Consider the following 25,397-nt stretch of genomic DNA (forward strand, 5'->3'; position numbering starts at 1 on the left):
GTCATCGACGAGAGTGTCTACCCGCCCGCCGTCTTCCCGCTGGACATCTACATTTCTGTCGCCGGCGAGGAGTACCCCGGCGGCGTGCTCGGCAAAATCCACGCCACCGACCAGGACATTTACGACACGCTAACGTACCGTCTCGCACCTTCATCGTCCTCGGATAACGACGACGACGCTCTGTTCGCCGTCTCCGCCGCGGACGGCAAAGTCATCGCCCGGCGCCCGCTCGACGTGGGCCACTACCCGCTCAACGTCACCGTCACCGACGGCCGCTTTTCGGCGACGGCCGACGTGAACGTGCACGTGCGCCAGGCGACCCGCCAGGCGCTGGACAACTCCATCGCCGTGCGCTTCGCCGCCATCGCCCCCGAGGAGTTCGTCGGCGACTACTGGCGTACGTTCCAGCGGGCGCTGAGGAACATAGCGGGGGTGAGACGCAGCGAGGTGCAGCTGGTTAGTCTGCAGCCCTCGGAGCAGGGGACAGGAGACCTGGATGTTCTACTGGCTCTGGAGAAGTCTGGGAGTCCCTACCAGCCACAGGAGGTAAGAACCATGACCACGATAGTGGTCACAAAAAATGATCACAAAAAAATCGTCTCAGAGTAGGAGTGCTGATCTAGGATCAGCTCCTCCCCCTGTCCAGATCAGTCCTGTTAATAGCGATCTGAAAGGCAAAACTGATTCTAGAACAGCACTTTATCAATATGTAGCAACGATAGTGACTTTGTTTCACGAGCCAATGAGGTTATAATACGGATTAATAATAACATATCTAATAATATAAGGCAATATATTGCTTGTAATCATGATGATAGTGATATTAGCTTTCTCCTAACATAAAATATAGCAAACTATGTATGAATAGCTTTTTAAAATGGCTGTCTTTCTTCTACAAACATAAAAGTAAGAAAAGAAGACAGGCAACTGCGGAAAATGACGGAATGTATTTACAGTTGTGAAATAGAATCAAAACTCTAGAATTCAACATGAAGAATAATCAAAAATGCGATCATTAGGCGGTGCACATCAAAATAACATCTAGCTACTTTAGTAGATCTCTTGGTGGAATGGCTAAAGGGTCGGGTCGACGGTTGCTGGTTCCGAATTAGAGTCCCGGCAAGAGCTACCCCTGAGTTCGCCGCACTGTGTTACATTGAAATGAACATGTCCGTGGAAGGACTTCAAGTCGGATCGTTCAGTCTTTTTAACGTCTGTCCCATTGCTCCTCCAGGTGGTCTTCCGCAAGCTCAACTCGTCTGCGGCGGTCATCGAGGAAATGACGGGCGTGCGCATCGTGCGCGTGGTCAAGAAACTGTGCGCCGGCGTGGACTGCCCGCTGCGCTTCTGCGACGAGGTCATCAGCCTGGACAGGGCGACCATGTCCACCTATAGCACGGCCCGTCTCAGCTTCGTCACCCCGCGACACCAGCGCACGGCTATCTGTCAATGTGAAGGTACTGACACACACACACACACACACACACACACACACACACACACACAGAGACGTACATGGGCCTAAACACACACACACGGAGACACACACACACACATAGGCATAGCTGCGCATAAACAGACACACACACACACACACACGCAAAACACACACACCTTTACTCCTCCCGCCCCATCACTCACAAACACACATACACATAGGCATAGATGCATATAAACAGACACACACAAAACACACACCTTTACCCCTCCTGCCCCATCACACACAGACACACCTAAACCACCACACCCCTGACCCCATGCCATCCTGACTTCATCTTGGCTCGCGTTGTTGTTCCAGGTGGCAAATGCCCCACGGTGAACAAGCTGTGTGATGCCAGCCCCTGTCCAGAGGGCATGGAGTGTGTGGCAGACCGGAAGGAGGCCAGATATAGCTGTGTGTGTCCAGATGGTGGCAAGCAGGGCAAGTGCTCCGGTAAGACCAGACTCACCTCTCATATTGTCTGACTCTCTCTCTTTCCCTCGCTCTCTTTCCCTATCTCCCTCTATCTCTCTCTCTCTCCCTCTCTCTCTCTCTCCCTCTCTCTGAACCTACTGTTTGTTTGGTCTCTGGTCTCTGATCTCTCTCCCCCGCATACTTTTCCTTACCTCTCTTTATCCCTCCCCTCCACCCTCTCAGACGGCCAGTCCCTGACGTTCAGCGGGACGGGCTATGTGAAGTACCGTTTGATGGAGAATGAGAATAAGGAGGAGATGAAGCTGTCCCTTAGGCTGAGGACCTTCTCCAGCCACGCCACCGTCATGTACGCCAAGGGCACCGACTACAGCATCCTGGAGGTGGGTCAAAGGTCAAACACCGTGTGCGTCGTGTCCATGCGAGAAAGGCGCCAGATTCTAGCTACAGATGATAAAAGATCTCCTTCCCACACCATTTCAAGTCCACCATAGTCCCCCCCCCCCCCCCCCCCCCCGGCTTGGGCATGAAATCGCTGTAAACAAACCCCTTTCTTGTCTGTGCTGTGGGTACTGTCCTATTTATTCTGAGTCTGCTGCTCCAGCTCCCAGTCTCATGCCCAATCCTCGTATTAGCCCATGTTATCCTGTGTAGGAAACGGCCTGATAAGCGCTAGCTGCCAGGACCTGCCCTCGGGGGCCACCCCGCTGTGTGCTGTTGGTCTTAGTCGGGCATTTTTCATCCTCACGTGAAAGGGCTCTGGGAATGCGGTGGTGGGCTGCATTTAAAACAACACGCAGCCGTGCTATTTGAAGGGAATGCTGGGAGGGAAGCGGAAAGCACTTTCTCACACATTCCTCTCTGTGGTACTGTCTGGTTGCCAGAGGATCAGCTATTCCCTATATAGTGCACTACTTTTTTGAGCTCTGGTGAAAAGTAGTGCACTTATACAGGGAATAGGGTGCCATTTGGGACACAGGCCTGGGGCTCCAAGGGAGTTAGCCTGAATATCACAAGACATAATGTCATACTGTGAGATGCGCTATTGGTGCAAAAGTATGTGGACAGCCCTTCAAATGAGTGGATTCGGCTGTTTCAGTCATACCCGTTGCTGGTGTATGAAATCGAGCACACCGCCGTGCAATCTCCGCAGACAAACATTGGCAGTCACTTTCAACGTGGCACCGTCATAGGATGCCACCATTCCAACAAGTCAGTGTGTCAAATTTCTGCCCTGCCGGAGCGGCCCTGGTCAACTGTAGAAATACCGCACCTCTAGACTAGATACTAGTAGTAGTAATATAGTGTTAAATATCTGTGCGTGTAGACTGTACAGTAGTCAATGGTACCAGATTGTGCTCTTCGTGGAACTTCCAATTTAACGTTCACATTATGCGTCATATACCACACCCCCTCGTGCGCTTATTGCTTAATTATGGTTGCCCCACCGTGGCTAGGTGAACATTTAGCCATATTGCTTATATTTATCCAGTCTGGTTAGATCTACAGAAGTTACTATGGTGGGTAGAGACTAACTGTTCAATCTGGACGGGGCCTAACTCTCCTTTCTCTCTCTCTCTCTGTCTCTCTGTCTCTGTCTCTGTCTCTCTCTGTCTCTGTCTCTGTCTCTCTCTCTCTGTGTCTCTGTCTCTGTCTCTCTCTCTCTGTGTCTCTGTCTCTGTCTCTCTCTCTCTGTCTCTCTCTCTCTCTCTCTCTCTCTCTCTCTCTCTCTCTGTCTCTCTCTGTCTCTCTCTCTCTCTCTCTCTCTCTCTGTGTCTCTGTCTCTGTCTCTCTCTCTCTGTGTCTCTGTCTCTCTCTCTCTCTCTGTGTCTCTGTCTCTGTCTCTCTCTCTCTCTCTGTGTCTCTGTCTCTGTCTCTCTCTCTCTGTGTCTCTGTCTCTCTCTCTCTCTCTGTGTCTCTGTCTCTGTCTCTCTCTCTCTGTGTCTCTGTCTCTGTCTCTCTCTCTCTGTGTCTCTGTCTCTCTCTCTCTGTCTCTGTCTGTCTGTCTCTGTCTCTGTGTGTCAGATTGTGAATGGCCGCCTGCAGTACAAGTTTGACTGCGGAAGCGGCCCGGGAATCGTCTCTGTACACAGCACCCAGGTCAACGACGCCGACTGGCACACGGTCACCCTTGAGGTGGATGGAAACTACGCCAAACTAGTCCTGGACCGCGTGCACGCCGCCTCAGGCACAGCGCCCGGTACTCTGCGCACGCTCAACCTGGACAACAGCGTCTACTTCGGCGGGCACGTGCGCCAGCACGCCTCCTCCACCGCTGGGCGCCACGGTCGCAGCTTGCCCGTCACCAATGGGCTCCGAGGCTGCGTGGAAGCCATCGTGCTCAACGGCCAAGAATTGCCGCTCAACACCAAGGCGCGTGGTGCCCACGCCGTGCTGGAGGACGTGGTGGACGTGGCGCCCGGGTGCGGGCTGGCGCCCGCCGCCGGGGGCTGCTCCAGCAACCCCTGCACCAACGGGGGCAGCTGCTCCTCACTGGCCAACGGAGGTACTGGTGTTGTGTTTATTCAAGTCGCTTAGTTATGCTCCTCAACCTAGCCTGCTTATAATCCTCAACATTGGATTATTTAAAGATAATAATTACTTTATCATCCAAATGTGTGTTTCTGAAACCCAAAGTTAAAGTATACAGCTGTAATCTTCAGTCCTCAAGCCAAACCCGTTTAACCCACAATCTGTATCCCTCAGTCTGTCCAGCGCCTCTATTCTAATCAACACAAAGACCAATTATATTTCTCCCCAGGAGCTCTGTGAACAGACATCAAGAAATTACCTTAGAACTACAATAGAAATGCCCTACATTTTTTTCTTATGCCTTCTCTGCTATTTCCCCAGGTTACTTCTGTAAGTGCAAGGCTTCGTTCATGGGTACTCACTGTGAGATTGGCATCAGCCCATGTGCCTCCAACCCCTGCCTGTACGGGGGAACCTGCGTTCCGCACGGCGACGACCTCTACTGCCAGTGCAGAGGGCAGTACTCAGGACAACGGTATGGATCTGTCTCAGTCATAGATATGATACTTTTATTTCCATCGTGACTGTTTAAGGGTTAAAGTTGAATTATAGATTCGGGAGCTCAGACGAGATATTTTTCCAAACTTTAGCTAAAATAGTGACAGATATAATGATGTATTACTTATTATAAACGTGGTATAAAAGAAAATGATTCCCTCTTACCAATTTCAATGTTTGGATCAAATCTGTAAAAAAAATATATATTCTGTTTTGGCATGTGTTGTAGAGGAAACGATCTCGGCTTATCTGCGTGTCCAAATCCATCATTCCGTAATAGTTTTTTGCTCATGTCCAGGGGTCGGTATTCTCCATCAAGTGTAAAACGTTAGCTCTCTGTTAGCTCACTCTGAAATGAACATCGATCCTGAGCTCATGTTGATGAAAACCGGAGGAGTTGATCTGTAGGAAACGGCATTGAGCATTTCCGCAGCGCTGAAATCACATGCGAACACATACAGTTGAAGTCAGACGTTTACATACACTTAGGTTGGAATCATTAAAACTCGTTTTTCAACCACCAACCTCGTTTTTCAACAAACTATTGTTTTGGCAAGTTGGTTAGGACATCTACTTTGTGCATGGCACAGGTAAATTTTCCAACAATTGTTTACAGACAGATTATTTCACTTATAATTCACTGTATCACAATTCCAGTGGGCCAGAAGTTTACATACACTAAGTTGACTGTGCCTTTAAACAGTTTGGAAAATTCCAGACAATTATGTCATTGCTTTTGAGTCAATTGGAGGTGTACTTGTGGATGTATTTCAAGGCCTACCTTCAAACTCAAACTTCAAACTTGCTTGACATCATGGGAGAATCAAAAGAAATCAGCCAAGACTTCAGAAACAAAATGTAGACCCCCACAAGTCTGGTTCATCCTTGGGAGCAATTTCCAAATGCCTGAAGGTACCACGTTCATCTGTACAAACAATAGTACGCAAGTGTAAACACCATGGGACCACGCAGCCGTCATACTGCTCAGGAAGGAGACGCGTTCTGTCTCCTAGATATTAACGTACTTTGGTGCGAAATGTGCTAATCTATCCCAGAACAACAGCAAAGGACTTGTGAAGATTCTGGAGGAAACAGGTACAAAAGTATCTATATCCACAGTAAAACAAGTCCTATACTGAAAAGGCCGCTCAGCAAGGAAGAAGCCGCTGCTCCAAAAAAAGACAGACTACGGTTTGCATCTGCACATGGGGACAAAGATGGTACTTTTTGGAGAAATGTCCTCTGGTCTGATGAAACAAAAATAGAACGGACCATCGTTATGTTTGGAGGAAAGGGGGAGGCTTGCAAGCCGTAGAACACCATCCCAACCGTGAAGCATGGGGGTGGTAGTATCATGTTGTGGGGGTGCTTTGCTGCAGGAGGGTCTGGTGCACTTCACAAAATACATGGCACCATGAGCAAAGATGAATTATGTGGATATATTGAAGCAACATCTCAAGACATCAGTCAGGAAGTTAAAGCTTGGTTGCAAAGGGGTCTTCCAAATGGACAATGACCCCAAGCATACTTCCAAAGTTGTGGCAAAATGGCTTAAGGACAACAACGTCAAGGTATTGGAGTGGCCATCAGAAAGCCCTGACCTCAATCCCATAGAAAATGTGTAGGCAGAACTGAAAAAGCGTGTTTTGAGCAAGGAGGCCTACAAACCTGACTCAGTTACACCAGCTCTGTCAGGAGGAATGGGCCACAATTCACCCAACTTATTGTGGGAAGCTTGTGGAAGGCTACCCAAAACGTTTGACCCAAGTTAAACAATTTGAAGGCAATGCCGCCAAATACTAATTGAGTGTATGTAAACTTCTGGCCCACTGGGAATGTGATGAAAGAAATTAAAGCTGAAATAAATCATTCTCTCTACTATTATTCTGACATTTCACATTCTTAAAATAAACTGGTAATTCTAAGTCACCGAAGACGGGGCATTTTTACAAGAATTAAATGTCAGGAATTGTGAAAAGCTGAGTTTAAATGTAGTTGGCTAAGGTGTATGTAAACTTTCGACTTCAACTGTAGATAATTCTCTATAAAATGACGTATGTTTTGTGTTCTTAGTATTTAAGATATTAGGATTAAGCATCGGATCAGTGACTGTTACTGTTATTTCTCATTACTCTTTGGTCTACGCTGCTGTATTGAATATTTATTTTCCACTACAGGTGCCAGGTGGGGCCATACTGCACAGACAACCCCTGTAAAAACAGTGGGAAGTGCATTGACAGTCTGGATGGTCCTGTGTGTGAGTGTGAACAGGGATTCCAGGGTGACAGGTATGTGTGCGCAAAGGTTTGCCGTCTTACTTCTCAAAGCTACTGTTTTTCCAGTAGTAGATTTTCCAAACTACTATCTTTTACTGTTAATGTGTCTAATCCTCCCTGTCCTTTGTCGCGGTGCAGGTGCCTCAGTGATGTGGACGAGTGCCTGAAGAACCCGTGCGCCAATGGCGGCCAATGCCAGAACACCTACGGCTCGTACTCCTGCAACTGCTCCCTGGGCAACATCGGGCGGCTATGCGAACTCCGCTCCGAAGTCCGCAACGAGTTCGTCTCCACCTCCTGGAACATCGGTCTTGAAGAAGTCATCGGTATTGTCGTCTTTGTGGCCTCCATTTTCCTCCTGGTCGTCCTCTTCGTGGTCATCCGCAAGAGGGCGTGCCGAAGAAAGTCCAAGTCTGACGACGACAAGCGCAGCCCGGGAGGCTTAGGAGCGCCGCACTCCTTCCTCCAGCGACCCTACTTTGACGCGAAGCTTTGTAAGAACATTTACTCTGACATTCCGCCGCAGGTGCCTGTTCGGCCCAGCTCGTACACACCCAGCATCCCCAGCGACTCACGCAACAACCTGGACCGCAACTCGTTCGAGGGCTCGGCCATCCCCGAGCACCCCGAGTTCAGCACGTTCAACCCGGACACGATGCACGGACACCGCAAGACGGTGGCCGTGTGCAGCGTGGCGCCCAACCTGCCTCCGCCGCCGCCCTCCAACTCGGTCTCCGACAGCGACTCCATTCAGAAGCCCAGCTGGGACTACGAATATGATGGTAAAGCTCCTTTACTTAAGTCCATATCTTTATTGTTGATTCATATTTGTAGTTTCCCTGCTCTAGATTTTTTTTAGGCTCGTTGGTCGCATCATTCATGGGGTGTCCGATAGGGGTGGGCCGATATATATTATTAAATCAACTATCGTGATATTTGACATCGACGATAAATCGTGAAGAGCCAGACGGTATATCGTAATATGCAAGACGATACTATTTTTGAACTTTACAAATCAAAACTGTGCAATTTGATCAGTTAGGCTGTATCAACAGGTCTAAATGAATTAACGAAGCCTCATTTTTTTCCCCCGCCATACTCAGATTATTTAATGAGAATGTGATTATGACATCGTATTTACAGTCTGGAATGATCTATTTAGTCATTATCTCCCAACCCTAGTGTCCAAACCTAAAACAAAAGTGCAAACCCAAAAATGTATCAAATCCCTTCCGGAAATACTACTTCACCAACTTACATCTTTGTTTGTCTGTGTGCATGTGCTTCTGTACTCTAGCTAAGGTAGTAGACTTGGATCACTGTTTGACCAAGAAGCCAGTGGAGGACAGTGCCTGTCACTACAACACCAGGGGCAGTATGTCTGAGGTCCAGTCCCTCAGCTCCTTCCAGTCCGAGTCCTGTGACGATAACGGTATGTATCTGAACAGAAATGGTCAACCTTGCCAGTTTAGGAATAAATGTCCTAATACATTGACTAGATTTATTTACACCCGAAGTGAACCAAGGAAGTTTGGTCATCTTACACACCCATATTTGTACTTAACGTATATATTAAAATGTAGTTTTCCTTTGGTCTTATCGACCCATATTTGTTCTTAATATAGATCTAAATATGTCATTTTAATTTGGTTGGATAGTTTCTGAATTCTGAAGCGCTACATCAGTCTCTTGCATGTTTGCAGTGGAAAGCACACGTGGGGATGCTTGTGGAAAAGTCGTCTGGTTCTTGTACGACTGCAGTTCTTTGTAGAGTGGCCCCTTGGCTGTAGTTGACTTGTATACATGCTACGTGCTAATCATCTCTCTTTGCGTGCCGTGATTGGCTGCAACGGTGACTCTCTGGGGTCATGTGTTTTTTCTCTCTCCCTCTTTGCTGCGGGGCTTCAGTTCCCATTTGGATCAAATCGGTTCACAGACCCAGAACACGGTTTTAACTAGGGGTCAGCGTGTAAGTCCTCAATCACCTCGGTACAGAAGGAAGCGATCAAAGAGAACATTTTTGCTATATTCTCTAAGGCATAAAAAAACTCTCTCTTTCTGTTCTCTCTCGCACTCTACTCAACCCTAGTCGCAAAACAGGCTTGCTTGTACAGGCTTCCCCGCTGAAGTGGCAAGAGGGGAAATTAGCATTAGCCAGCAAATTAGCATTAGCCAAGGACGTTAGCAAATTAGCATTAGCCAAGGAAGTTAGCAAATTAGCATCATAACATGATTTTAAGTTATTTACTTGCATGTCCCTTTTTTGTTTGTCTCTCTTTTTGCATGTGTTTCTTTTTAAACAAAATCTAGCCACGGATGCATGTTTGAGGAAGACAGTGAAGAGCATTAAGCAAGGGTATAAAGTACAGTACATATGATGGTTCTTCTCCCATATCTGCCCTCATTTCACGTTGGGTTGTAGGGAATGTGTTTGCCATCAATCACCACAACCTTCATCTGTACTTACCCTTAACCTCACTGTGAAAACCTGCAGGATTTCTGATACATTGATCTAATGTATTTATCATAGATATCTTTACAGTATATCTATATAGAAAATATTTCAACTTCTTTGTGAAGTATTATTTAGTTTTGACTGTATTTGGACAAAATATAGTCTTAGCTATTTTAGGGCTGGAAAGGCATTTTTATCCTTGAGAATTTCTCTGATCCTTCCTTCCATACTGTCAATGGCACCCCTGTATGTTGTTGCTGTGTGTTCTCTTGCACAAAGACCAAACTCCCTCTCCACCGTGTCCCGTTCCACCTCCGTGTTGTGACCATTGAAAACCACAAACATCCAAATGTAGACGTCCTTCAACATCATGCAGTCAGTCTTACCCTCCTGTCTTCCCTTCGTCCTACCCCCCCCCCGCCAATCCAAAAACTCCATACGTTTTGGAACGACACAGGGAAAATAAACGTTTTTGTAGGGAAACGTTTCTCGAACGTTGATTTGACGTTTCCCCAGCAAACGTGCACTTCCATTTTGTGTTTGGTTTCTTTTTCCAAATCATTTGTACTAATGTCAAACCTCTCCTCAATCTGCTCCTTTCCCTTACCTTTCACAAGCCTCCATAGTGACGGTTATCCACCTTGTCAACTCTGTTATTGACTCGGTGGAAGGAGAAGGTACTTTTTTTTTTACTATTATCACCTCAATCAATACTTGTTTAGCCATCGGTGGTGTTTCTGTGTGGTTGCGTTCCGTAGTTTCCAGACCTGGGTTTGAATACTATTTGACATCTTTGAAGTACTTAAGAGTGTTTGCACTTTTAAAAAAACACACATTTCTATTGGTTTCATTGCAACAGGCAAGCTCAATCAAGCACAGTTTAAGTATTTTAAATGATTTTGAATACTCTTTGAAATCCAGGTCTGGTAATTTTGTTCTCTGTCCTCGGTGTCAGGATGATGAGTTAGGCCTCGGAGATGCCATTTCCTTATCCAATGACATGCCTCATCTCATTGTCATCCAAATTATTGCCATTTGTATCGCGCTGCCTAATTTGAATCTCAAAATTGAAATGTCTCACACGATTGGCCAATTAACCGAGCAGCAAAGGTTTCATTTTCACTCATTTCCCTCGCCCCTCGGTTGACTGTTTAAGAAAATGGCACGACTGTTGTCTGTATTGTAAGCCTGTATCTTCGCTCAGAGCAGTAGATGTTTTTTTCTTAATGTTTCATTCTTGTTCTGGGCTTCTCTCTCTCAGGTTCTTAAAATGACTTTTTTTCCCCCTCTCCTCTCCCTTCTTGCCTCGTCTAAAGAGTCTTTTTTGGCTCATGATCTCAAGAACCCAAGAGGTGACTATTTTGTCATTTGTTTGCCTGAATCCCAGTGGTCCCCCCCCCCCACCCCACTTACTGTCAACCAACAAAACAATCCCATGCATGACAGAGATGCTGTGAGGAAATGAGACTGGAAATGTTTAAGCACTGTTTGGTCGAAACAATATCATATCGATAGTTATCGACTAAACATGGAAACTGTCTAATTTTGTCACAGTACTTCAATTCAAATCCCTCACGTAGACCCTAAAATGTGTTTTGTGTCCCCCCTTCTCCCAGTAACTCTAACTGTCCCACGTTGAATGAAGTTATTCATATCCCTTTTTGACGTCTGACACTAAAAAAAACCTGGAGCCTTTTTTTAAAGAAACTGTTTGCAACAGTGCTTTGAAAATCACTAATCGTATTCACCCCCATTTTGAAATGATCTCCGCACAAACCACTCCATAAAAGCAATAACAACAAAAAAGTGTCTGTTTCAAGTGTACCACATCTTAAGGTATTATTTGTTTATACTACGTGTGTGTGTACCAGTTTGTATTTGCAAAGAATGTGTGTGCGTTTTCTGATTTTTGCGTATATTTTTTTTACGAATCCAACTTAATGTGTTGGTGTGTCGTGGCAATCGCATGGTGTGGGCATTAACACGCTGCTGTTGTGTAAATGTACGTATTCTGATCTGTGCGAGTGTGTGTGCTATGATTGAGGCTTAGGGTGGTGGCACCTGTGGTGTCTAATTATTTGCATCCTTGTCTAACAGGCTACCACTGGGACACATCTGATTGGATGCCAAGTGTTCAACTTCCTGGAATCCAGGAGTTCCCCCAGTATGAGGTTGTGGAGTCCCCGACCCCCCTGTACAGTGACCCGAACGCCATCGATACTGACTACTACCCCGGCGGCTACGACATCGAGAGCGACTTCCCGCCGCCTCCCGAGGACTTCCTCGCCCACGAGGACCTGCCCCCGCCGCCGCTGCCCGAGTATGGCGACCGCTACGACACCCTGGAACCACCCCGGAGGGACCTGGCGCCTCCTGGCAGCCCGGGTTCGAGTTTGTCCTCTGGTGTACGCCACCGCCCACCACTGCCCCAGCTCTATAGCCTTAACCAGTACCTACCACACCACCACTATCCCAGCGACGCTGAGGGTAGCCCGGGCTGTGGCGGCTCCACGGCCGCCACCACCACCCCAGCCTCCACCATGGGCGGCGCCAGCAGCTACCGGGGCGGCTACCCCATGGGGTACGGGCGGGGGGACTTTGAGGCGCCGGCGCTGGACAACATGTCCATGTCCCTGTACACGTCCACGGCCTCCTGCTCGGACATGTCGGCGTGCTGCGAGGAGTCAGAAGTTATGTTGAGCGACTATGAGAGCGGTGACGAGGGACACTTTGAGCGGCTGGCCATCCCCGCACTGGACTCCCAACAGCACACTGAAGTCTGACACTGGATCCAAACAAAAGTGCCTGAACCCCCCCCCCCCATCTCTACCTTATGTTAACCCCCTCTGCCTGTGTATGTACACACTACAACGACACACAACACAAAGCAACACAGACACAGACACATGTACACACTTATACATACACACACAGAGCAATGAATTTGTTCACGTAAACAGGGGTTGTTGGGACTGGTCTTACTCTGAAGGCTGCTTGGCTGGGTGGCGGTGTCTTCAAGGAGATATCATTTAACAGCACTGGACCCCATAGCCTCCTATCTACTCAGTCCAACTCCTGCAGTACTGGAAAAATACCCGTGTTTGAGTTGGCTGTGCGATTGCTTTAAGTAAATGTCAATTATGCACAAGAAATGTCTTGACGAAAAACTACATTGATGTACAACTACGAAGAAAAAAGAAAACCATTGACAACAACGATCATGATAGATAAAACACACACTACAAGGTGATATCTGTATTTGTAGAGGTAAAACCGTGCAAACTGATTTTTGATACAAATCCTCGTTCATTTTCGATGTAAATTTAAATGTACAGTTTTGATTTCAAGGTTTACTAGGTTTTGTAGATATTTTATGCTTTTATTTACCCCCCCCCCCCAAAAAAAAAACACAAGTTAAATGGTGTGCTACATTATCAGCCTTACTGTTCCTTCATTCACAAAAATAAAAAACTGAAACTTGTTTTAAAAAAAAAAAAAGAAAAGAGAAGAGCTCAGCTTTTCCAAAAACACCATGTATCCGTTGAAAGTTGATCGTCTCCTGCTCATTTCAAAAAGGGTCTTTCGATGAGCGACTGCATATTCTTGTGTTGTTCTATTTTTTATTTGTTTGTTTGTAAATGGCGACTTTGGAACCTCCTTTATTTTTCCACCACGAAAATGGGACCCGATTATATTTATAGTGCAAAGTTATCCATAGACACTTGACTTTTTCAGACGTCTATGTGGGTGTGAGCAGTACTATGGTCTTGTTAAGGTTTTTATTGAATACTGCCACTAGCTCACGCTTTCCTACTGGCAATAAATTATTCATAAAAAAATAGTTTGGGTGCCTTGTGTCTTTTATTTTGCTGCCGGTGTTTCAAGTATTTAATTTAATTCAATACAACTTTATTCATCCAACTTTATTTAGGGGCAATTAAGTAAAATAAGTCTGGGTAAACATCAAAGTCAACTGTAGAAATATCATGTGTATAACATACATTTTTTTTCCCCAAGTCAATTGTTTTGCAATGATGGATGAAATCGATTGCCAATCAGCTTCTCATCTTTAACAAGTGATCTCAATAACAAAACCGTTGAGAGTTCTGATGGATAAACGTCCCTTTTTGGAAGTTAAATATCGTCAAGCTCGAAAGTGTAAAGACAGTTGAAATGCAAGTCTACTGTGCAAGTTAAAGGCATCATCATCCTGCGACACGACTGCATACTTACAATATTTCGTCATTCATCAACCTTTACATTATAAACGATTACACCGCCCTACGCCTCAATCAAAGCACACACACACACACTGCACAGATCAGATTAGGTTCCGTACAGTTACACCACCATGTTAATGTTAAAAACTCACACAGTGCAATTGTCACAACGCACCAACACACCCAAGTCGCAAGAGCAAGCTGGAGTTGATTTTGTGATGAGCTGGAATCGAATCGACTCGAATGCAAAGAGTAGAGTACTATGTACAAGTTGAATCATGGATTTGTGATTTAACCTAAATGTGTGATTCTATTTCAGTTCATCTCATTTATTTTGGTTATCATTTGTTCCCTTTCAAGGTTCAATGACTGCTTTTTCCTCACTGTATTTATACAGCATTGAAACAAGCCTTCACTCCAAGAAACGTGCTTCCATCAGATTTATATTTATACACATAATATTCAGATGAACCAGATGAATTCTGAACTGTCTCATATATGTATAACCACCCAAGTATAACCCTTTTTAGTGTAGAGCTGTAGACGGTTGTCGAAGCCTCAAATCTGAACAGGCATCTGAACAGGCACCCATTGGAATCGTCAAACTCAAGACCCCTACAGATTTCCTCCTCTGGATAGCTGAACCACCATGGTTTACTTGTGAGGAGCCTGACCTGAAGACCGGGGTTTAGGGTCACCCAAGTGTCAGAGACGCCATTGGCTGTGGAGACTGAGGTAGAAGTCGTCTTGTGTCTGACCGTTGTTGTCTTTCAAAAGTGTCCCCTTCACCCCCAAGTCCAAAACCTTCTGCGATAGGACGCTCCATCTAATTCTGGAATTCCCCCACCCTAAAAGTATCGACCTCAATCAACATCCTCATGGGTTTTCGCACCCTGAGGTCTCCTTATGACTGTGTTCCTTGGCTTCACTGTGCATTTATGCAAAGCACTGTTTGTGTTCATTTTGAATCCTGCTTAAACCAGAAATTCTAGCATATTTCGATTTCAGATCTGTCTAATAAGGTCGACGTGAATCTCAAAGGTATTTGTCTGATCGTAATCCGTATTTGGCTGATTGCACTTAAATGGAAGGTGCAGTGTAATAAATATATGGTCGATTCTCGACAAATCTAACAACAATCCTGTCTCGATTACGCTCCGTGTCGCCTATTATTCTGGAATGGTCTTGAGTGACACAATCAGGAAATTGTCTATCCTGCATTGTGTAGTCAGACAGTGTGATAGGCCGATACAGTGACGCACGCCTATTCCCCGTTACCATGTTAACATAGAAACTGAGTCGCATTACATATTTGTTACCACCCATAAACGAGGTTTGTTTATTAAAATTCAGAATGTTTGCGTTAACAAATGAACAGATCCCTGTTAATCATGCTATTTCAGATTAGTTTTAACTTGGTATAATGCTAATGTTTATTGCAAAAAAACAGTGATTACATTGCTGCTTCAGGTCATGGACCTTAAGCATTGGTCTTAACAGACTTAACTATTTATTTCATAAACAGATCATCTGGGGAATTCACACTCCCCACGTGCAGCACTATATAAAAACAGTCAAGCTACAATTGCACCACTATATAGAAAACTTATAAGCATTACAGGTATTTAAAGATCAATTGGAAATGCAGGTGTATTGTAAAAGTTGAATGCGTCATACCTCAACATGACTGCATACTGATTCATGTATTTTTGCAATGTTCAGTTATTCATCAACTTAACACTATGAACATGTTAATCATAGATATAGCTTACTTAGTACAGTTGATTTACTATTTAATTTTATTTTGAGAATTATGTCAGAATTATTCATGAGACAAGGGTGCCAAAGAAAAATAAGTGATTTGTGATCAGACTCGAGGCTCAAATTCATGTTTCCTCGAAATAGTACATTTCAGTATTGTCTGATTAAAGTTACATAACCACAATGATTCAACAGTTGAATACCTTTTTATATAAAAATGTGCTTCAAAGACCCCAACATCATCATGGCATAAAAATTCTCAACATTTCATCAAGGGCTTGGTTTTTAGGGTTGACTTTCCCAGGCTACCGTACGTGCTACTTCGTTGTATTTCGACAGCATGAATCGGGCCTGGGCACCTGGAGAAGTGGCCATACTGGACTCATAAACATAGACATCATATTCAGGTATCTCATCTGAGGGAGTGTCTTTGGTAAAATACACTGCCCACTGGAACGTTTGGTACTCCTTGTTGCTGACACTGTTCGCAGAGTAGTACCCTACCCACGAGTAATAAAACACGTCCTTCCAGTCAGTGAAGGACTTCTTCACAAACAGTCGAGCGCAGGCGTAGCCATTTTTTGTGTAGAGCTGCAGACTGGCATCGTAGCCTGTCATGATGACAGGAATCAAACTGTCCGCATCATCAAACTCGGCACCACGCCAGACTTCCCTTTCGGTCGTGTCCCAGGGAGATTTTTTGAGGACCCTGACCTGAAGACCGGGATTGAGGGCCACGAAAATGTCAGAGGTTCCGGACGTGTCGTTGCCGACGGGGGACTCGGCTAGTTTGGTCGTACTAGCATCATCCTTGAAAAGCCCCACAACCATGTAACGGTCCATGATGGACTTTGGTAGGTTGCTCCAACTCATTTTCAGGTAGCCGTTCGCAGCTGGTTTGACGTCAAGCCTCAGCGGGTGACAATCGTCCTCAGTCTTCATTTCCACCATCTGAAGCCTTTGGAATCGGATAGACTTCACATAACAGACCTGGAATTCAGGTGTTGGGCACGTTTGGTAGCCAGCTTACCCCAGAAATGCCTCCAAACCGCCCAATGTGTCGTTCCTCCAATGGACCCGTAACATCTGGATTTCTCGTAAGAGGTTGAAGCTAATGGTGTACGTGTGATTTGGATGGAAGGAATTTGCTTGGTTGACATTGAGTGGACAAAGTTCATTGACCAAGACCTCGTCCAACCTGAACTGATTTGACCCTTCTGCCTGGACAACCCTGACTATGATCCTGTCCCTATTTCTGTTGCCAGATTTCAGTGAGTTGTAGTAGTTTTCAGTGACATACTCAGGCAAGGCCCATGAGTTAGCTTTACTGATATCCCCCACTGCGTAGTAAGCTTGGCTCTTCGGATCGGTCAGAGCTGGGAGGAAACTGTCGTTATTATTGAAGTAACCAAAGCCATAGTCACCTCTGGCTGGATCGAAATGGGTTTGGATGATGTCGTGGTTGATGTCGATCTCTGATTGGTCAACAAACCAGTAAAGCAGATAGAGACCATGTCGTGGGTAGATGTTGCCGTACCATATGTCTCTCAGATCCCTGATTGAGTCAATGGTCGGAAATGAAGAGGCAGGGAACAGAAACAGTAGGAAGACGGAACCGCAGAGTAAGGTGTGCGATGCCATGATCAACCTGAGAGTGAGTGAGAGAGCACGCAAAATATCAACATTAGATATTGAATATTTATATTTATACAACTACAGTGCATTCGGAAAGTATTCCAATTTTGAAAAACTTTACGGCCTCATTCTAAAATTCATTAAATCGTTTTTTTACTTCCTCAATCTACACACAATACCCCATAATGAGAAAGTAGAAACAGGTTTTTAGACATTTTTGCACATTTATTAAAAAAAACTAAACTAAAATATCACAGTTTAGGTTTTACAGTACATAAGTATTCCGACCCTTTACTCAGTACTTTGTTGAAGCACCCTTGGCAGTGATTACAGCCTCGAGTATTCATGGGTATGACGTTACATGCTTCACACACCTGTATTTGGGGAGTTTCTCCCATTCTTCTCTCTCAAGTTCTGTCAGGTTGGATGGGGAGCTGCACAGATATGTTCAGGTCTCTCCAGAGATGTTCGATTGGATCCAAGTCTGGGCTCTGTCTGGGCGACTCAAGGACATTCAGAGATTTGTCCCAAAGCCACTCCTGCTTTGTCTTGGCTGTGTGATTAGGGTCGTTGTCCTGTTGGAAGGTGAACCTTCCTGAGCGCTCTGGAGCAGGTTTTCATCAAGGATCTCACTGTACTTTGCTCCGTTCATCTCCTGACTAGTCTCTTAGTACCTGCCACTGAAAAACATCCCCACAGCATGTTGCTGCCACCACCATGCTTCACCGTAGGGATGGTGCCAGATTTCCTCCAGACATGACGCATGGCAATCAGGCCAAAGAGTTCAATCTTGGTTTCATCAGACCAGAGAATCTTGTTTCTCATGGTCTGAGAGTCTATACTTCAAGCGGGCTGTCATGTGTCTTTTACTGAGGAGTGGCTTCCATCTGGCCACTCTACCATAAAGCCCTGATTGGTGGAATGCTGCAGAGGTTGTCATTCTGTATTTTAATTTTTTTAATTTACCCCGGCCAAACCCTAACCCGGACGACGCTTGTCCAATTGTGTGCCACCTTATGGGACTCCCAATCACAGCCGGTTGTGATACATCCTGGAATTGAACCAGGGTCTGTAGTGATGCCTCTAGCACTGAGATGCATTGCTTTAGACCACTGTGCCACTCGGGAGCCCCAAGGTTCTCACATCTCCACAGAATAACTCTGGAGCTCTGTCAGAGTGACCATCAGGTTCTTGAACACCTCCCTGAACAAGGCCCTTCACCCCCGATTGCTCAGTTTGGCCGAGCGGCCCGCTCTAGGAAGAGTCTTGGTGGTTCCAAAATTCTTCCATTTAAGAAATATGGAGGCCACTCTGTTCTTGGGGACCTTCAATGCTGCATAATTTTTTTGGTACCGTTCCCCAGATCTGTGTCTTGACACAATCTTGTCTCGGAGCTCTACGGACAGTTCCTTCAACCTCATGGCTTGGTTTTTACTCTGACATGCACTGTCAACTGCGGGACCTTACATAGAACAGGTGTGTGCCTTTCCAAAACATGTCCAATCAATTACATTAACCACAAGTGGACTCCAATCAAGTTGTCGAAACATCTCAAGGATGATCAATGGAAACAGGATGCAGCTGAGCTCATTTTCGATTCTCATAGCAAAGGGTCTGAATACCTATTTCTGTTTTTTATTTTTTATTAATTAGCAAACATTTATGGGGTGTTGTATAGATTGAGGAGGATTTATTTTTGTAAATGTAATCTAATTTAGAATAAGGCTGTAAAGTCAAGGGTTCTGAATACTTTCCGAATGCATCTGTTTCAACCAAAGTTACTTGCCAAAGAGCATGATAAAGCATGACGTATAAATCTTGAAATGGCTGCAACCTCTTTCCTAAATCAGTATATCAAAAAGACGTCAACAGTTTTGTGTACCGTTTCTCTTAAAGCGTTACAGCTTCTCTGCTACTTATACATACATTTTACATACTTTCAAATACAGCAATCACGTAACAATAATACATTACAGAACATAAGCTCTTTAAATGAGCCCCTTACCTGCTCTTTAAGCTCTATAAATGAGCCTCTTACCTGCTCTTTAAGCTCTATAAACGAGCCTCTTACCTGCTCTTTAAGCTCTATAAATGAGCCTCTTACCTGCTCTTTAAGCTCTTTAAATGAGCCTCTTACCTGCTCCTTAAATGAGCCTCTTACCTGCTCCTTAAGCTCTTTAAAATAGCCTCTTACCTGCTCTGTAAGCTCTTTAAATGAGCCTCTTACCTGCTCTTTAAGCTCTTTAAATGAGCCTCTTACCTGCTCTTTAAGCTCTCCGCAGTGTATCTTGTTACTGAGAGATTTGGTGTATTTATATGCATCAATATCCATTGTGCAAACACGTCTATGGCCACTCCCTTTGGTTAATATTTACAGGTGCTTGCGTCTCAAACTGTACATATTGACCAATGATAAAGAGTGCTTGTATTTCTTTTTCGGACTTCCCCCAGACATGAGAGGTTTTGATAGAACTCGGCCCATATCAATGAGGAAATTGGGTTAATCAGTTGGGGTACTTCTCTTTGCAATGACCAGGAAGGTTGGAATTCAACCACAGATTGAAATGCACCCAAACCTCTTTGCTGGAATGACTTGTGTTTTCAGTCAGAACCATTATCGATCCTGAGCTTTTTAGTCCCTTCAGCTATCCTCAACCCCTCCCATCTATCTCCGTAGACCAACCATGTGCCATATATTTTTCAACTGTGCTGTGATGTTTCACAAAAGTTCTGAACCTTTCTAAATCGCATAGTATCAGATAGTAAAGTAGCCCTTTACACGTGTATCCTTATACTGGTTGAAAATGGCAGATTTGGACACTGATAACCTCCTGAATGGCTGCACGGTAACATGCTGGCTGCACGGTAACATGCTATACCTGACGCAAGAGCTCGGGGTCTCCGATTCACAGCTCTGTATGGATTTTGACTTGCAGCCGTCATAAACTTTTGCACCGCACGCAACAAGAAGTTGCCCTCCTCTCTCCCGCTAATTACTCCCAGGTGATTTTATTTGAACAACTTTTCATCAGGCATCCATATCGCAGGTGGGGGTGGTAGGTGCTATATATATGGGCAGTACTCAGTGATATCACTTCCTGACACAGGAGGTAAAAATATAGAACATACAGTATGTTCATAATAACATTTAATGTATCAAAATGCATGACCTTACACAAGAAATGTGATCAATATTTACAGTAATATATATACAGTGGGGCAAAAAAGTATTTAGTCAGCCACCAATTGTGCAAGTTCTCCCACTTAAAAAGATGAGAGAGGCCTATAAATTTTCATCATAAGTACACTTCAACTTTGACAGACAAAATGAGAAAAAAAATCCAGAAAATGTTGTTTTTTTGTTAAAAATCGCGCAACATTTCAACGTCCTGCTACTCATGCCAGGAATATAGTATATGCATATGATTAGTATGTGTGGATAGAAAACACTCTGAAGTTTATAAAACTGGTTAAATCATGTCTGTGACTATAACAGAACGCGTTTAGTAGGAAAAATCCCAAGGAAAACTGTTCACAAAAAAAACCCAAAAATATCCCTCCGCCAGTCTCTGTATTGTCCTTGGCAAGGGAAAATAGATAGGGCCCTGTTTACAATGCCTACAGCTTCCACACGATGTCGCCAGTACTGACGATTTTAATCCTTGGTAACATGAGGAATAGGCACTTCCTGTCGTCGAGCACACCACAGGAAGTAATGAAAGAGAGAATGTGGACCATGATTTCAAAACGTGCTGCTGTTGAATACAGATCGCCCCGTGATCAATTTGATCGATTATTAACGTTTACTAATACCTAAAGTTGGATTACAAAAGTAGTTTGAAGTGTTTTGTCAAAGTTTAGCGGTAACTTTTTTAATTAAAAAAAATTACGGTGCGTTTTGGAACGGTGCTTTTCCATGGATCAGACGGCCTTCATAAATGGACATTTTGGGTATACATGGACGAATTTAATCGAAAAAAATACCCAATTGTGATGTTTATGGGACATATAGGAGTGCCAACAAAGAAGCTCGTCAAAGGTAATGAATGTTTTATATTTTATTTCTGCGTTTTGTGTAGCGCCGGCTACGCTAATTATTCTGTTTACGTCCCCTTTGTGTATTTCGGGGGTTGCATGCTATCAGATAATAGCTTCTCATGCTTTCGCCGAAAAGCATTTGAAAAATCTGACATGTTGGCTAGATTCACAACGAGTGTAGCTTTAATTGAGTACCCTGCATGTGTGTTTTAATGAAAGTTTGAGTTGTATCGAGTACTATTAGTTGTCACTCTGAAATTTCCGCTGATGTCCGCTGATGTTGATCCCTGTACAGGGACAGCAGCCGTAACAGGTTTTAAGTGCCACAAACAAATACAACTCCCCACACAGAAAGGAGGGAACGGGCTACCTAAGTATGGTTCCCAATCAGAGACTACGATAGACAGCTGTCCCTGACTGAGAACCATACCCGGCCAAAACAAAGAAACACAAAATCATAGAAAACAAAACATAGAATGCCCACCCCGGTTCACACCCTGACCAAACCAAATAGAAAAAAAAAGTACCCCCCCAAAAGTGCGGACTCCGGCCCAAAACCTGTACCTATAGGGGAGGGTCTGGTTGGGCATCTATCCGCGGTGGCGGATCAGGTGCGGGACGCAGATCCGGCTCCACAACTGGCTCACCCCACTTTGGTGGCACCTCTGGTGCGGGGACCCTCGTCGCCGACCCCGGACTGGGAACCCTCATTGCGGGCCCTGGACTGGGAAGCCTCGTAGCGGGCCCCGGACTGGGCACCCTTGTTGCTGGCCCACGACTGGGCACCCTCGTTGCAGGCCCCGGACTGGGCACCCTCGTAGCGGGCTCCGGACTGGGGACCGTCGCTGGGCACCCTCACTGGAGGCTCGGGACTGGAGACCGTTGCTGGAGACTCCGGACTGGGGACCCTCACTGCTGGGAGGAGACGTATAGACACCCTGGTGCGTGGGGCTGCCACAGGGCCCACCAGGCTGGGGAGACATACAGGAGGCCTGGTCCTTAGAGGAGGCACAGGATGAACAGGATGAACCGCGCTGTGGGGGAGCACTGGAGATCTGGTGCTTAACACGTGCACCTTTCCTTTTGGCTGCATGCCCACTTTAGCTGGCACGTGCGGGAAGCTGGAACAGGCCGCACTGGGTTCTCCTGGCAAACTGGGGATACCGTGTGTAGAGCTGGTGCAGGATAACCCGGGCCTAAGAGACACACCGGAGACCAGGAGCGCTGAGCCGGCACAATCCCTCCTGGCTGAATGCCAACTCTAGCACGGCAACTGCGGGGAGCTTGCAGAGAGCACACCGGGCTATGAGAGAGCACTGGAGACACTCGGCCCAGAGCCGCATAACATGGTGGCTGACTAGTCACTCTCTCCCCACGGTGAGCATGGGGAGTTGGCTCAGTTCTTTAACCTGACTCCGCCAATCTCCCCGTGTGCCCCCTCTCGGGCTGCCTCTCGTGCTTGCTTCACTGATTTGCCTCCTCATATCGCCGCGGCTCTGCTTTAGCTGCCTCCAGTTCCTCCCTTGGATGGCGATACTCCCCAGCCTGCCTCCAGGGTCCCTTACCGTCCAGGATCTCCTCACATGTGCAGGAGTCCCTTTCACCACCCTGCTTGGTCCTTTGGTGGTGGGAAGTTCTGTCACGGCCGTTGCTGGAGGCTTCGTGCCATGACTCCTCACTGGAGGCTTCGTGCCCTGGATCATCACTGGAGGCTTTGTGCCATGGATCATCACTGGAGGCTTCTTGCCATGGATCATCACTGGAGGCTTTGTGCCATGGATCATCACTGGAGGCTTCTTGCCATGGATCATCACTGGAGGCGTCTTGCCATGGATCATCACTGGAGGCTTCGTGCCATGACTCCTCACTGGAGGCTTCGTGCCCTGGATCATCACTGGAGGCTTCGTGCCATGGATCATCACTGGAGGCTTCTTGCCATGGATCATCACTGGAGGCTTTGTGCCATGGATCACCACCGGAGGCTTCTTGCCATGGATCATCACTGGAGGCGTCTTGCCATGGATAATCCCTGGATGCTTCATGCCACAAACAAAGACAACATTCCCACACAGAAAGGAGGGAAAAGGGCTACCTAAGTATGGTTCCTAATCAGAGACGACGATAGACAGCTGTCCCTGATTGAGAACCATACCCGGCCAAAACCGGACTGGGGACCGTCGCTGGGGGCCCCGGACTGGAGACCGTCACTGGAGGCTCGGGACTGGAGACCGTCACTGGAGGCTTGGGACTGGAGACCGTTGCTGGAGATTCTGGACTGGGGACCCTCACTGCTGAGAGGAGACGTATAGACAGCCTGGTGCGTGGGGCTGCCACAGGGCCCACCAGGCTGGGTAGACATACAGGAGGCCTGGTCCTTAGAGGAGGCACAGGATGAACCGTGCTGTGGGGGAGCACTGGAGATCTGGTGCTTAACACGTGCACCTCTCCTTTTGGCTGCATGCCCACTTTAGCTGGCACGTGCGGGAAGCTGGAACAGGCCGCACTGGGTTCTCCTGGCAAACTGGGGATACCGTGCGTAGAGCTGGTGCAGGATAACCCAGGCCTAAGAGACACACCGGAGACCAGGAGTGCTGAGCCGGCACAATCCTTCCTGGCTGAATGCCAACTTGAGCACGGCAACCGCAGGGAGCTTGCGGAGTGCACACCGGGCTATGAGAGTGCACTGGAGACACACGGCCCAGAGCCGTATAACCTGGTGCCTGACTAGTCACTCCCCACGGTGAGCACGGGGAGTTGGCTCAGTTCTATAACCTGACTCCGCCAATCTCCCTTTGTGCCCCCCCAACATTTTCGGGGGGGGGATGTCTCTCATGCCTGCTTCGCTGCCTCCAGTTCCTCCCTTGGATGGCGATACTCCCCAGCCTGCCTCCAGGGTCCCTTACCGTCCAGGATCTCCTCCCATGTCCAGGAGTCCCTTTCACCACCCTGCTTGGTCCTTGGTGGTGGGAGGCTTCGTGCCATGACTCCTCACTGGGGGCTTTGTGCCATGGATCATCACCGGAGGCTTCGTGCCATGGATCATCATCGGAGGCTTCGTGCCATGGATCATCACTGGAGGCTTCGTGCCATGACTCCTCACTGGAGGCTTCGTGCCTTGGATCATCACTGGAGGCTTCGTGCCATGGATCATCACTGGAGGCTTCTTGCCATGGATCTTCACTGGATACGTCATGCCACAAACAAAGACAACTTCCCACACAGAAATGTGGGAAATTGCTACCTAAGTATGGTTCCCAATCAGAGACAACGATAGACAGCTGTCCCTGATTGAGAACCAAACCAAAACATAGAAACACAAAATCATAGAAAACAAAACATAGAATGCCCACCCCAAATCACACCCTGACCAAACCAAATAGAGACATAAAAAGGCTCTCGAAGGTCAGGGCGTGACAACTGCATTGAGCACATTGACCACATCTGTAATGACCCTCCGGAACCTTGTCCAAGAAAGTTTCCCTTTTCTCTGGTGAATAATCAGATTTGACCACAATGTCTCTCACATTTGGGGTTATTTTAAAGACTATACGTGGGGGATATTTAAAGATGGGTTTCAATTGTGGGTCCGTATCAATAATTTACCAGCACTTCCTGATAATGTCGTTATTAAATGCCTTCCCCAATGGTGAGTCTTAGGTGAAGCACGATGGCACAAAAAGCTTATTTCTCTAAAATGTTATGCACAAATTTGTTTACATCCCTGTTAGTGAGCGTTTATCCTTTGCCAAGATAATACATCCACCTGACAGGTGTGGCATATCAAGAAGCTGATTAAGCAGCATGATCATTACACAGGTGTACCTTGTGCTGGGAACAATAAAAGGCCACTCTAAAATGTGCAATTTTGTCACACCACACAATGCCACAGATGTCTCAAGTTTTGAGGGAGCTTGCCAAATGGCATACTGACTGCAGGAATGTCCACCAGAGCTGTTGCCAGAAATGTGAAAGTTAATTTCTCTATCAACATTGTTTTAGAGAATTTGTCAGTACGTCCATCTGGCCTCACGACCGTAGACCACGTGTTATCATGCTTTTCCAGGATCTCC

At 46.3% G+C, this 25,397-nt stretch overlaps 3 protein-coding genes and 1 long non-coding RNA gene across 12 annotated transcripts in view; 2 read left to right on the plus strand and 2 right to left on the minus strand.

Moving 5' to 3' along the window:
* LOC110534409 (protocadherin Fat 1) overlaps positions 1–13,514 on the plus strand; it is a 100,441-nt gene extending 86,927 nt beyond the window's left edge. For 4 of the 9 annotated variants that reach the window (XM_036933522.2, XM_090187319.1, XM_036933521.2 and 1 more), the window contains 12 exons: positions 1–546; positions 1,235–1,457; positions 1,799–1,933; positions 2,138–2,295; positions 3,938–4,418; positions 4,766–4,919; positions 7,120–7,230; positions 7,357–8,000; positions 8,516–8,650; positions 10,291–10,350; positions 10,990–11,025; positions 11,771–13,514. The exon at positions 1–546 is cut by the window's left edge and continues 54 nt beyond it. In XM_036933522.2, the coding sequence (XP_036789417.2) occupies positions 1–546; positions 1,235–1,457; positions 1,799–1,933; positions 2,138–2,295; positions 3,938–4,418; positions 4,766–4,919; positions 7,120–7,230; positions 7,357–8,000; positions 8,516–8,650; positions 10,291–10,350; positions 10,990–11,025; positions 11,771–12,456 (3,369 nt within the window). In that variant the 3' untranslated portion in view covers positions 12,457–13,514. Of the gene's footprint in view, positions 547–1,234; positions 1,458–1,798; positions 1,934–2,137; positions 2,296–3,937; positions 4,419–4,765; positions 4,920–7,119; positions 7,231–7,356; positions 8,001–8,515; positions 8,651–9,126; positions 9,188–10,290; positions 10,351–10,989; positions 11,026–11,770 lie in introns of all 9 variants that reach the window. The other 5 variants (XM_036933525.2, XM_036933526.2, XR_005034193.2 and 2 more) reach the window with 4 other exon arrangements.
* Positions 1–25,397, plus strand: part of LOC149980128 (uncharacterized) — a 297,110-nt gene that overhangs the window by 100,154 nt on the left and 171,559 nt on the right. The window lies entirely within an intron of this gene.
* Positions 15,205–16,605, minus strand: LOC118936722 (uncharacterized). Its single transcript, XM_036933528.2, has one exon. The coding sequence runs from the start codon at positions 16,603–16,605 to the stop codon at positions 15,940–15,942; it is 666 nt and encodes a 221-aa protein (XP_036789423.1). The 3' UTR covers positions 15,205–15,939.
* On the minus strand, positions 16,681–17,331 carry LOC149980129 (uncharacterized). The gene has a single exon (XM_090187322.1). The coding sequence runs from the start codon at positions 17,293–17,295 to the stop codon at positions 16,681–16,683; it is 615 nt and encodes a 204-aa protein (XP_090043448.1). The 5' UTR covers positions 17,296–17,331.

This window comes from Oncorhynchus mykiss, chromosome 10, assembly GCF_057628025.1.
Source record: "Oncorhynchus mykiss isolate SJ-2025 chromosome 10, ASM5762802v1, whole genome shotgun sequence".
Taxonomy (NCBI): domain Eukaryota; kingdom Metazoa; phylum Chordata; class Actinopteri; order Salmoniformes; family Salmonidae; genus Oncorhynchus; species Oncorhynchus mykiss.

What these genes read in the sequence shown, in the direction of transcription:
- LOC118936722 (XM_036933528.2), bottom strand. Translation starts at nt 16,605, where the DNA reads ATGGTGGAAATGAAGACTGAGGACGATTGTCACCCGCTGAGGCTTGAC.
- LOC149980129 (XM_090187322.1), bottom strand. Translation starts at nt 17,295, where the DNA reads ATGGCATCGCACACCTTACTCTGCGGTTCCGTCTTCCTACTGTTTCTG.